The sequence below is a fragment of the Crinia signifera genome, chromosome 2, assembly GCF_055691185.1.
Source record: "Crinia signifera chromosome 2, ASM5569118v1, whole genome shotgun sequence".
NCBI classification, from domain to species: Eukaryota; Metazoa; Chordata; class Amphibia; order Anura; family Myobatrachidae; genus Crinia; species Crinia signifera.
The window spans coordinates 262749910-262763486 of NC_139218.1; the positions used below are offsets into that span (position 1 = coordinate 262749910).

At 44.5% G+C, this 13577-nt stretch overlaps 1 protein-coding gene across 3 annotated transcripts in view; it reads right to left on the reverse strand.

Annotated features, from left to right (window-relative positions):
* The window catches only part of FHL2 (four and a half LIM domains 2), an 80597-nt gene that overhangs the window by 51360 nt on the left and 15660 nt on the right, over positions 1–13577 (reverse strand). For all 3 annotated transcript variants that reach the window (XM_083174406.1, XM_083174408.1, XM_083174405.1), the window contains exon 2: positions 7272–7450. In XM_083174406.1, the coding sequence (XP_083030532.1) occupies positions 7272–7427 (156 nt within the window). In that variant the 5' untranslated portion in view covers positions 7428–7450. The remainder of the gene's footprint in view (positions 1–7271; positions 7451–13577) is intronic.

A 13577-nucleotide genomic window follows, 5' to 3' on the forward strand; every position in this document is an offset into this window, starting at 1 on the left:
ATATGCCATTGTCAACATGGCGGAGACACGGAGGGCAGAACCCTTCACGCATGAGGAGCTGCGAGTTCTTGTCTCCGTCATGGAGACAAGGCTGGGCCGTGCGGGGCCCTTCATAACCAACCGCCATAAGCGGAGGGCTTACGCTGCGGCAGGGCGCCGGATTTACGCCCGCACTCGGGTGCGTAGGTCCCTCGGGCAGCTGGAGAGGCGGTGGTCCGACCTCCGCAGGCGCCAGCCCCAGCTGCTGACACAACTAAGGGGCGAAATTGCGGAATGTGAGTATTTTAGCTATGAAATTTCGCACTTACAACATAGCATATATAAGCAATAAAATGTGTCTCATGATAAGTGGGTGTCCATGGGTTTAAAAGTCCATAGACTGTTATGTGTGCTTCTTCCTGGTTAACATGCAGTCATGAGGCTTTTATATGTAATGCCATAGCATTGAGGATTCTGATGCATACAATGTGCCCGATCTAATATGTGTTACACATTGATAAATGCCTGGGTTGTAATGTGGGAACAAATTACTAACCATCACATAATAATTTGAATGACACACTTTGGAGTCCATTAACAGTAAGGAGCTACTTTCCTGCATCGTTTGCCATCATTATCACCCTTCCATGTATGTCTTGTTTTGGATTAATAAATGTGCCCCAATGAGCCAACATTGACCATGATGTTTTTTTCTACCACACAGCACGAGCCCGAGCCCGACAGGCCCGTGAACAGGCGGAGGCAGGCCTGGCCCAGGACGAGGGCCAACACCCCGAGGAGGAGGTGCCGGCAAGGGTGGAGGAGGAGGAAGTTGGCCAGGAGCAAATGGTGGAGGAGGAGGTGGAGGAGGAGTTTGTGGCGGAGGAGGAGGAGTTTGTGGCGGAGGAGGAGGTGTTGGTGGCGGAGGAGGAGGAGGAGGAGGAGGAGGTGGTGGTGGTGGTGGTGGAGGAGGAGTTGGAGGAGGAGGTGGAGGAGGAGGTGGAGGAGGAGGAGGTGGAGGAGGTGGAGGAGGAGGTGGAGGAGGAGTTGCAGGAGGAGGATGTTGTGCCCGAGGAGATGGCAGAGGAGGGGGCTGAGGAGGCCACAGTTGCCCCGGACACCTCCAATTCAGAGGGGGAGGAGGCGTGCCAGGCACCGGAGTCGGCGCAGATCGGTATGTTGACATAATGCATAATTCATGAAGTAGTTGTACTGGTATTTGTTTTTTAGCACTGTTGATTACAAATTTTGGGCCCATACTAATCATATAGACCCCAAAGTGGGTAGCTACAGATACAGGTACGGGTTAGATGGGGTGTCCAAGGCATACCTTTCATCCAGGACACCTCTGAATTACACAGGTTTGTGGGATGGGTTGGAGGTCCATTTTGACTGCCACATAACCGTTGTAGTTAAACTGGATCCTGGAGTAAAGGGATGAGTGGATCATTTGTGGCTTAAATTCACCTGCTGCAAGCGTGGATTATGACCCATCAAATAGTGGAATCTATATTGTTGGTGAATGTTATTTATAAACTCTAGGATGTATGCTATAAATGGAGTATGGCCCGGCCTACCTTGGAATGGAGTCAGAAGTTGCCAGTGTCCCAGGAGCCTCCTCTACCTAAACACCCCCTGTACTTCAGTTTTTTTTTTGCCCGTCACAGAATTGTAGGTTGGTTTAGACAGAATTATGAATTTGAGGATGTGTACTGTGCATTCCTTACATTTGCATAACTCCCATGCCACGAACCATCACTGAACTTATAGACTGAGCAGATTGTGACAAGTTCTTATTGACGGAGCCCATGACCTGCTTGTCATTGGTTAGTCATGGGTGGGTTGTGACTGAGAAGAAACAATATGACTGTTATGTCTTCTGCAGAGTAAAGTGTATAGGCCACAAAATACAGTATGTAGTAAATAACTTAGCATGTATGTATATATGTGTCATATCTATTTATCTATGTGTGTCTCTATCTCTCTACATCATGGGTCCTCAAAGTGCGGCCCTCCAGATGTTGTGAAACTACAAATGCCGCCATGCCTTGCCACAGTTTTAACACTTCCTTATAGCAAAACTGTGGCAAGGCATGCTGGGATTTGTAGTTTCCCAACATCTGGAGGGCCGCAGTTTGAGGACCCATGCTCTACATAGATATATATATATATATATATATATATATACACACATGTCACCTAGCATTTGTGCAATTTATGTCGCAGGATGTGAAATGTATGCAAGAATAACATGACTAATTGTTGCCCCTTTGACATGCCCACAGATGACACCACACCGGCAGATGAGGGTGTGCATGGGGCCCTCCGGCGACTGGAGCACCAGCTGCAGCTGGCGCAAGCACACCTGCAGGACCTGAAGGACCTGCTTCTTTAATTTCTTATTTACTTTTTTTATATTTATGTTAATTGGGTCGTTAATAAAATTCTTTATGCAAGTTCACAGTTGTTGGTTTTATTTGCACTTTAAATAGTATATGTGTAGATTGTTTATAATCTTTTACACAGGGTGTAATACAAAGCATTGCACTTACATTGCTGTAAGGGTTAATGTGTGCAATGCATGTGTTAGGCATGCTTGTAAGGATATATTGGAATCTAATTGATTCCAATTCCAAATAAGCAGTTTTTTATGAGGATAGGTAATTGAATAAGTGGGTCATGTGATGTCTTGCAGAAGATACTTCATAGTGGGTTGTTTGGCGTAAATACTCCGCTTACGTGCGGTAGCACCGCTTGGCTCCCGGTCGGATGCGGTATTCCCGAGCATACTCTGTAATACTCTGTAATACCGTGCCGAATCGGAGTGTTTCTCCCGCACACGCATGGTTTGTATGTCGTCCGTAAACACGCCCTGTTCTTAAAGAGTGAGTCCGTCCGAATGCGGAGGACACGTGGGCGTTTCTACGGACGATGGCCGCATGCGGCAAAACACCGTGGCGTGCGGACCGCTCCGTAAGAATGCGGGAATTTCCGCACAGATCAGAATAAGGGCCAAAGCCATGTTTTCCCTAAAATAATGGAGAAAACCAAACCTTTCTCCAATTTTCCAACATCTATTGTTCTGTTAAATAGTAAAATATGTATGTAACATTTTTGTCTCCTAATGAGTTAATTGCATGGTAAGCACTCCCTCTCAGCCCTCATTATTTGTAAAAATGTTGAGTTGCCTTGCTACAGAAAAGAGATTCTATATTGCTGCCTGAGCACATGACAAAGCTTAAAGCAATCATTCAAAAGATAAAAAAGAGAAACATTTCCATTTAGATGCAAATTTTCACTCAACCATGGCATCTAATTAGCAAATGTATGATAAAATGTGAGTCTCAATTCAATGTTATTACATAATCAGTGGCGTAGCTAGAAATTTTTCTCCCCCCTGCCCAAAAAAATTCCAGCGCCCAAGAAGGGCGAGGCAATGGACTACAGGAGCCGCTGGCTGAGCTGACAGGCGACCTGAGCACTGAGCTGGTCCTGCTCTGTGCATATCTAATGAACAAGGACCCAGCGCAGTGCATATTTAAGGAGCTGGTTCCCACCCCATGCAAATGTAAAGAGCGCTCACTGCTGCCTAGGTCGCCTGTCAGTTCAGCCAGCGGTGCCCACCACAGACCCTGCTGGCGCTGCTCCCCCAAGCCACCGCAGGGTCTGCCACATATGTAGCTATGCCACTGTACATAATACTCATCAACACAGCACACAGAATAAGGATAAGACAATCCTTATATGTGGCCAATTGTAATAGCATCTGAATTCAATGGCTATGTGGGAAGCCCGACCAAAACCAGAGATTTTCTAAAGGGGCAATCATTTACAAGGCAAAATTATTAATATCTTATTATTATCAGTATCTGCTTATTTGTTTTAAAACAGCACACAATCAATATTAGTTAATAAGTTAAGAGAACAAAATGTAATATAATAGTGTTATATTGTTTTTTAGGCACACTTATCTAATTTGGGTATTTAAATCTCGCAAATGACAAAGGTTTCTGTTATTTTATTTTTTTAGAAACAGAGAATCAGATAAGAACCACTTGACCCATCTAGTCATCCCCTTTTTTATGGTGGTTTTTGCGGATATGGTTCATATGGTCCACCTAAAGATGATCGACAGTCAGTTTGACAGGTCATTAGGTCGACACAAGCATTAGGTCGACATGGTCTAGGTCGTCAGTCAAAAGGACATGGGTTTTTACACAGGTTTTTTTTATCCGAATGTCGACACAGTCAAAGAAATAAGTGCACCACGTCCCCTCGCATGGCTCGCTTTACTCGCCATGCTTCGTCCGTGGTGCCTAGCTGCACTCGGCACACTATTTTTCTCCCACCACGCCCTAGTGGATGATAGGTCATGAAATATCGACTGTCGGCACATGTCGGCTCAAAAACAGTGAAAATCCCCATGTCAACCTTTTGACTGTCGACCTAGACCATGTTGACCTAATGACCTGTCGACCTTGTCCCATGTCGACCTAGACCCACGTCGACCTTAAAGTATGTCGACCTAGTGGTGTCCACCTAATGACCGTCGACCATCTTTAGGTCGACCAACCGACCCTGTCCCGTTTTTGCATTGATGTAGGGTTAATTTAAAGGGAAGGTACTAAAAAGTATTTCATGTTCTTGAAATAAAAATACAAAACATCTTGGACCAGTTAACCAGACTGACAAATAAGGAATTAGTGGTTACAATAAAGCTATATATAGTTTTATTATCTATTTTTTTATTATCTATTGTGCAATAATTCCTCCATTCATGTTACGGCCTAATTAGGCCATCTATCTGCCAACAGGGAATCTTTTTCTCAAAATAGTATTTTATTGTATTAAATACCAAATCTATAAATTTGAGTTTAAAAGTTCATAATGATTCATTCCAAAATATTTTGTGACCATTTCGTATTAACTTCCTTCCAACTTTAGAAATTCCTAATGTTTACTGCAGGAAAAACGGTACATAGCTCCAGCTTAATTTATTGCTTTGGGGTTTTTTTTTACAGAGAAAAAAAAAAGATGTGAGAGATGACTGCTATATAAATTCCTATTCAAGTAGTATTTCAAAATAATGGTTTGTTGATAAAAACATATATAAAATAAATGTACAATTAAGTGTAACCATAAAATTGACGTAAAACATAAGTAAATTTCTATATGTCTGCAGCAGGTCGGGTGTCTTCGGTGCTACAGTAATGGTGTATACACGGTGAGATTCCTTTGCTATTTGACGAAGATACGATTACTATGCAATTTTTTCTAACTCGTGCTATTTAAATTCAATTCATACTATCTACATTCAATTTGCACTATCTAGTCATTGCTGCACTGTCTATTTGGCATTTCGATTTCAGCTGAACAAGAGAGCGCATAGTCATCGAATCAAGATAGAAAGCTTAATACCATGTTCAATCTCCATTTGATGTCTATGCGATACCGATTCGATTTTGACTATATAGTCAAAATCGAATGGCAAATCTTATATGTGTGTACACACCATAACTCTTCACTTACTTGAATATGCCCACAAAAAGATAACGCAATTCTCTGTCTTTTGATTGGCCTAATTCTGAGAGAGATGTAGCCGTGGTCTCAGATGCAGCGGAGCAATATGTTTCATCTACAAATAAGTTTCTCTGAGCATATGTCCTGGTATTGTTGGTATAAAGACGAGAAGGGGTTGGGGATTCGCACTAGTGGTGGGAAAGGATTTTATTACAATCTATTTAGCATCAGTGTTCAATATTGGGGTCAAAACTGACCATTCGGAGATTCTCTCCCTGTTGGACACTCTTCACATCGGGGTCAGTTCCCCTTGTATCTGTATTTTATGTGACGGTCAGTGGTGCACCCTTGAGTTATGACTAGTTAATTCACACAACAAACAAGAAAAAAGAAACTCGTGGGGTGCACGCTAGACCCCTTGAACTGGTGTGCCTTAAGACACACCAGTTCAAGGGGTCTAGCGTGCACCCCACCCGAGTTTTTTTTTCTTGTTTGTTGTGTGAGTTGTTTGTATAAAGCTGCAGTACAGATTGAGGGGCTCAGTGGAAAAAAAGCACGTCAACATTTTGAAGTTTTGCTGCCATCAAGTAGATTCTTCCTTCTAGCATCTATTTCACTAACTGTAACCTCTAACATTGTGGCTGGTGCCTATTGCTCACCAGAAGCTACATACAAATCCCTGCTATTATAATTCAAGAAAAGTAAAATTTATTTTGTGCCTTTTTTCCCACTGAGCCCTTCAATTGTGTCTGATTTACGGGTCCACTAGGAAGAAGCGGGGCTAAAATTATGCAAATTATGTCATTTTAGCCCCGCCCCTTCCCAACGAGCTGAAAACCATAGCATTTAATTGGCGGACAGGGGAGATGAGTGGGGGAGGGGGGTCTGGGGGCATGAGATTCAGCCAATCAGTGCTTTCAAAGTCAGAAGAGCTTCCTGCGCCGCCGCACGGCGGATAGCACGTTGTTTCCAGGTCACTGCAGGGACCCCGGCAACGTCATGCTCAGCGCCGCAGGGACCTCCAGGCTCTCCCTGACAGCATGTACACCCGCGCCGCACGGACCCCCCTGCCCGCTCCCTGCTGCACCCACAAGGAGGGGGGAGCTGGGTGACTAACAATAGCACCCGCAGACTCCCGGTGCCTCCCCGCCATAGCGGGGGCTGCGGCGCTATAGTTATGCCACTGATGCCAACATCTCACAGAGCACTTGCCATGCACCCACAATGCTGTGGATCGCAATCACAGCATTGTGGCAAAGACATGCCTACTTTTAAAGAAGCACGCAAGCTCTCCAAGCTAGAGTGTCATCGCGGCAAGTTTCACAGTTAGGAGGTATATACTGGTAAATGTATATTTTGCAGTCAAAATGATTAAAACATGGATGTAAGTATATTTAAGGTACTGTACTCCTGACTTATGCCGGGGACATATTCTACTGGGGCAGGAATGCATGGACCATGTTATGCGTAAACTTCAGCATACAGGCCTAAATACAGTAAGTTGTGTATAATGGATGTAACAACTGTTTAAGTACATTTGTATTTTCTGTATCCAGTTCACAAAAATTTCAGCTACAGGTCCATTATGTGTATATTACAGTCCTGCAGTGAAAGTAGCATCAGCATAATATACTTTGAAAACATGCATGGGGATATTTGTTTGAGTAGAGATTTTTCCATTTTTCCATGCGACTAGTAACACTTATTCTCAGTTATTATATATATTTTTTTAAATCTTAATACTGGTAGCAGATTCAGTAAACTCAGCATACCTTGCCATCACAGCCAATGGGTTTCTTGCATTCTTCACAGGAGTTGGAGTACAGACTCTCATAACACTTTACACAGTATGGATTTTCCTCCCTCAGCAGGTACTTTTTGCCAAACAGAGACTCCTTGCAGTAGTGACAGTCAAATCGCTCAGTCATTTTCAGCGTTGTCCAGTCCTAGCCTGTAAGATATTAAATACTTTGATATTATTTTTATTGCTTAAATTTTATTATTAGAAAATATCTAATACTGTACCATGCTCCTCCTTCTGCCACTATGCCCTATACCCAGCTGGCTCTCTGCCCTTTACTTTGCTCTAGGGCCTGAAGCTGAAAATGTTCAAGGGCCTATTATGAGAAGTGGAGGAGGTAAAGCCATGCCTGCCTACTTTTCTTCACTTCCCTCCGGGAGAAGTGTGGAGAGGAGTGAACAAGGGGCGGGATGTGGCTACATGTCAAGGGGTGGGGCGAGTCTGATGTCACCAACCCCGCCCCTGTGACAGTCACCAGCAGCAATTTGTGGGTCCGCAGATTTGGGGAGGGGCTAGAATGACGTGAAATGACATGATTTGTGGCATTTTACCCCCACCCCCTTCCCGGAAAATTCATAATTTTATGCAGCTGAGAAGGGGGGTGCAGGGGCTGCGGCGGTGATGCTGGAGACCTCCCACCTTCCTGGGGGGCCTAGAGGGGGACCCAATTTGCGGGAGCCCCCCCCCCCCCGGGAGGGTAGACAAGTATGTGTAAAGCCAATACCCTGTACGCATGTAAAACACATACACTATAAGCCCCAAAGTATCCCTAAATATATTTAAATACAAAAACTGCATAATTGTGTGTAAAATAGGAATGCCATGTGGCCAGCTGGTCTATGGTGACCATCATGCTGTCATGGTGATGGGACTATTTATGCGGAGCTGCAGCTCCATCATCCCCATTGTTAATCTGCCCCAGCTTCTATTCTGCCCTGTACCCTGGTCCACCAGGCTGGCACTCTGCCTTGTACCCTGGTACCCAAGCTGCCGTTCTGTTCTCTACCCTGCTCCCCTTCTTTTGAAAGGTGGTGGTGGGGGGGGGGCATTAAAAAATGTTGTTATTGGGACCACAAATATCTGGTTATGCCCCTGGTAACAACTGTATATTATGGCCACAATATTTTTGCTGTTTTAAGTGTTTTCAAAACCAGTCTATATCCAAATGATGCCATACAGCAGGGGTGGCCAAACCTGTCGTCAAGATCTACCAACAGTTCATGTTTATCAGGCAACCTGTAGACCGTTGGTAGATCTCGAGGAGCGGTTTGGCCATACCTGTCATACAGCCTATATACTGTTCTGGTTTTCTACAAATAAATAGCTAACATCTTGAACTTGTATATTTTTTTGTGCATACATGTATATTTGAGTAAATTAATTCACTTGCATGTAACACTAAGCCAATTGTTCCACATGATTACTCTGAACTTCTTTGTTAAGACCATCAATGATTTGGAATATTTCACATTTTTCCCAGAGAGGAGATGAAAGTGTAATCAGAAAAGAAAATATCCAAGACATGTTGTTGCAGGAAGAGGAGATTTCATTCCTTATTTCAGTAGAACTACTTGTTAGCTGAATCTACCACATTTTGCTTTTGGAAGTATATGTTAAATAATAGATTCCTTGTAGGACTTTTTTCATTACTGTAATATAATTATCTATAAGCACCTCCGACTGTTGTATATTATTTTATAATTTAATATCTACTCATCATCAAAACATCTATTTTGGATTTCATCATTTTCCACACTTACTAATGGAATATAAACAGTTGCTTGTCGGCTAAAGGCATACTCCTTTAATAAACATTTACAATAAGGACATACAGATGGAGACTAACACCGTCATTGTTGTATAAGTATGACTTGGAGTTACTAATCCACTTAACAACTATTTATTTAAACACTTGAGAATTTACACAGTCTCGTTTGATTATATGTTTAAAGGTTAACATGGGTCAGTTGCCCCAGTTTTGTCTTGGTAAATGTGAAACAATATCTAGGGCACGGAATACAAATATAATGTAATATATTACATCTTGAATAGACAGAACATTTGCAAAGCTTCCATTATGATTTGAAGTAGATAACCCAAGAATGCAACATGGAAGTGTCTAAGCCCAAGGACAATCCCATGCTTCCTTTCAGAGTTAGAATTAATTAAGTCCTGTAAAGTGAGCCTGATTGCAAAGATATTTTATGATTTCATATAATCCATCTACTCCATCAGCCAAAGGATTTTTTTTCGTTGCGAAATCCATTAATTACATTCTAGTTCAAAAGTTTTTGAATGCTTTATGTAGTATTGACTGGAACGGTAAGGGCCCAACTGTGGGTCCAGCGTGTGACGTCATGATGCGATGGGTGGGTCCAGCGTGTAACTTCATGATGAGATGAACTTCAGGATGTCAGTCTGCCTGCAGGGCTTCTCTAGGAATAGACCACCGTTAACGCCACCTCGCTATTGACGCCAACCCGAAGCGTGGCGAGCGCAGCGAGCCCGCGAGGGGCGGCGGTACGCGTCCTCCGACCTTTTCTTACCCCTACTATCCACGTCGGCGTGGAGTTGAGAATAGAATAGTGTGGCGAGCGCAGCGAGCCACCGAGCCCGAAGCGTGGCGAGCGGACGCGGATACCTTCACAGGTATCCGCGTCCCCTTGCGGGCTTCACAGGTGTCCGCGTCCCCTCGCGGGGCTCGCTGCGCTCGCCACGCTTCGGGCTCAGTGGCTCGCTGCGCTCGCCACACTATTCTATTCTCAACTCCACGCCGACGTGGATAGTGGGGGTATGAAAAGGTCGGAGGACGCGTACCGCCGCCCCTCGCGGGCTCGCTGCGCTCGCCACGCTTCGGGTTGGCGTCAATAGCGAGGTGGCGTTAACGGTGGTGGGGGGCCATGAAACATTTTTTTTTTAAAACATATCCAATGTTAAATGGCCATATTGGCCAATTTCACATTGTCATTTTATTTTAACATTGCTTTCTATGGGAAATCGGGTCCATCGCGTCTTTTAACATTGCTGTCTATGGGAAATCGGGTCGGAAATCGGGTCCATCGTGTCTTTTAACATTACTGTCTATGGGAAATCGGGGGCATCGCGTCGCGGCTCCTTATAACGGCCACGACCGACGCGATGCCCACGATTTCGGGCGCGATTAAAAAATCGGCAGCCCGGATAACTCACAAGTACCAGCCTCCCTCCTAGCCTGCAGGCACAGCCGCCGAGTCAGTAAATAGCTGATGGCTGCCTGATTATGGTATAGTGGATTGACGCTGTCTAGATTGATGTTATGGTCAACCACACTTAATCCAACTCATCTAGTTGGATGTCTAAAGATAGTCAGCGTCTAGACTGACAGTAAGAAAAGGTAGACGCAAGTAAATGGCCCATTCTACTTCCAACTTAAAACTAGTTTCCAAAAGTAGGCAAGAATGATGGTCTGTACACAAAAGAAGGGCTGTCTTAACAACAAAAGCAATGCATTTGGGGCGCCTCCAGACCCATTGAAGGGAAACATTTTAAACAAAAAAAATCATAACATGCCCTTTCTCTTCACTTGCCTCTATACAGTGAATGGCTGTCAGAACTGTTTGGCTCCAGCCATCCACCAATCATCATGCTGAGAGCTATTCACAGTCTGGCTACAGGCAAACAATGCTGGGCTCTGATTGGTGCATAGCTCCAGATTTCCACCAATCAGCTTGCTAACAGCCGTTACCTGTCTGTCTGCAGGCTGGGAAGCAGGAAGAGAGTGCTGCCTATCCGCTCTAATTGTGTGTAATTCACAATCAGACCAACAGATGCCCACAAACCAATATGCCCCGATTTGAAGTTCCCTAGAATTGGGGGCCCTTGGGCAGCTACCCATTCAGCACATATGTTAAGATGGCCCTGCACCAAAGTTCAAGTGGACCAACATGTCCCATATAGAATGAATAGAATAAATTATTATACCTATGATATTTTCAAGGTGCTTACATTGTCCCTCAATGCTTTGGAAGGCAAAATCATTTGAAAGGCACAAATCAATGTATTTGGTCATATGGAGCCGTATAGGGTTTTCACGGGAAGTATGTCTGTAGTTTCTGGACAGAAATAATCCTCTTCCTGGCTGCTTCACTTCCTCCCTCTCATGAGCCCTTCTTGCCTGCCTCCAGGGCCCACCTACCTTTCTCTTCCATGTACCTAGCTCCAACCCCTACAGTGTGCGACTAGTTATTTTGGACTACCCCCTTGTATGGGACCAGCCCAGTGTCCTTCTCACATCTTCATATGGGAAGGTGGGGGGGGGGGGGGGGGGCTGTGAGTTGATCATTGAGTTTCAGGGCCAGGTTGGTACAGGCACAACCAGAGTCAATGGGCCAGATGCACTAAGCTTAAAAAGTGATAAAATGGAGAGAGATAAACAACCAGCCAATCAGCTCCTACTTGCAATGTTACAGACTGTGTTTGAAAAATGTCAGGCAGGAGCTGATTGGTTGGCTGTTTATCACTCTCCATTTTATCACTTTTGAAGCTTAGTGCATCTAGCCCAACATCTGCACTCCCAAACTCATAATGTTACCTCACATACTAAATATACACAAGGAGAACACAGGAAACATACATTTGGATGGGAAATAATAATAATACTCCAAATTATTATCAGAATTATTACTGCTACTACACTGTTGTATTATGTGCTCAGCAACATGTGGGAAGGAGCCACACTTACACTCTTTCTCCTTGTGTGGACAGCAGACCTGCCACAGTTACACCTGTACGAGTGCGGGGCTATGGACTGTGACACTGAGCCCAGATTCATACAGTGCCATTTATAACACATTTTGCTACAAAGTAATACTTGTTACACATTGGGCAGTATTCAATGAGAATACTGTTTAGGATTCACTGCACAGTTGCCATGTTCTGGAGGGCTGTAGCATTCGCTGCCAGCCCTCCCTGTCACCATATTCAATGCCGCAGGGGCTTGCTGCTCCTGACGGCGATTCTTAACCCCTACGGCGAACGCAAGGAGCTGGGGAATGGCGGCAGGCAGGGAGATGGAAGCCTTCCTGCCTGAGCCGGACACTGTGGGGGAGGAGAGCTCCCGGGAACACAAGCAGCAGCAGCAGCTGCCCCCCGGGAGAGCTGGCAGGGGACTGGGGTAGGGAGCCGCTTGCCATGCTCCCGCTAGTGCATATGTAATGAGTGGGAGCAGTGTGAAGTGAATACCCAGCCAAATATATATATATATTCATGCACATGAATAAAATAGCATGCCCCTTCACATAATAAAATTCCTGATTTTTTACACCAAATTTAAAAAACAAAACTTTATTTTAAAAGTTTACAATCCAGTTCACAATAAAAAGATGGCGACTGCTACATGGTGACACACAGCGAAAATCACTTAGAAAGCAATTCGCTATCTGATCATTGAATACACTCATGGCGAATCACATTGAAAAAACCCATTGAAAAACCACAGCGAATTGCTGTGACTATCAGACGGCAAATTGTCCGTCATTCACTGTTCGCTGTCGGCGAAAAGTGCACGTTGAATAGGGTGAATCACTTCTTCAGTAAAAAGATTCACCTTAGAGCACAAAAATAGCACACATTCACCGTAGAACATGGCGAATCAGCCTCATTGAATACTGCCCATTATCTCCTCTCCACTGGAGCATCCCTGTTTCCCCTAAGCACCTCTCACATCCCCGTGTGCCATAAGCAAGTGAGTGTTTGGTGCCTAGTCACCAGCTGATTACAGCTGACTGGTGGCGGCTCCAGCACAGTTCAAAATGCAAAAAGGCTTCCCTATTTGAATTTTTAACTATGCTGCATCCCCTGCAGCTGACACAAAGGTTGGCAGCCAAGGAGAGACAGTAAACAAGGTCAGCGTTTAGGATCTGGCTCTGATCGCTGGACAATCAGAGCTCACAGACCAACAGACTTGTGGGCAGCTCCAGATTTGAAATATTTATATATACATAGTAGGCACCAATATGGGATTAGTGTGTAGTAGGGGCACAGCCCTGTCCTAAAGGATCCCTTCAGGACCGGATTCTAAACCAATTTGAAGAGGAGAGGTTCAAGTAAGAGAAAGCTGTGATGGTGAATAAAAGGCCTGATTCAATTGTATTTTGTACAACTGGCGCTAGTATTCTGCCCAGCAAGGCCGCCCTGACGGCTTCCGCCATGTGATGTACATTTCAAAAATGTGAGAGCTTCGCTCCACAGCTAAGCTCTTGCACATGACCAGCCACCCTGACATCCCTTATGTAAAGGA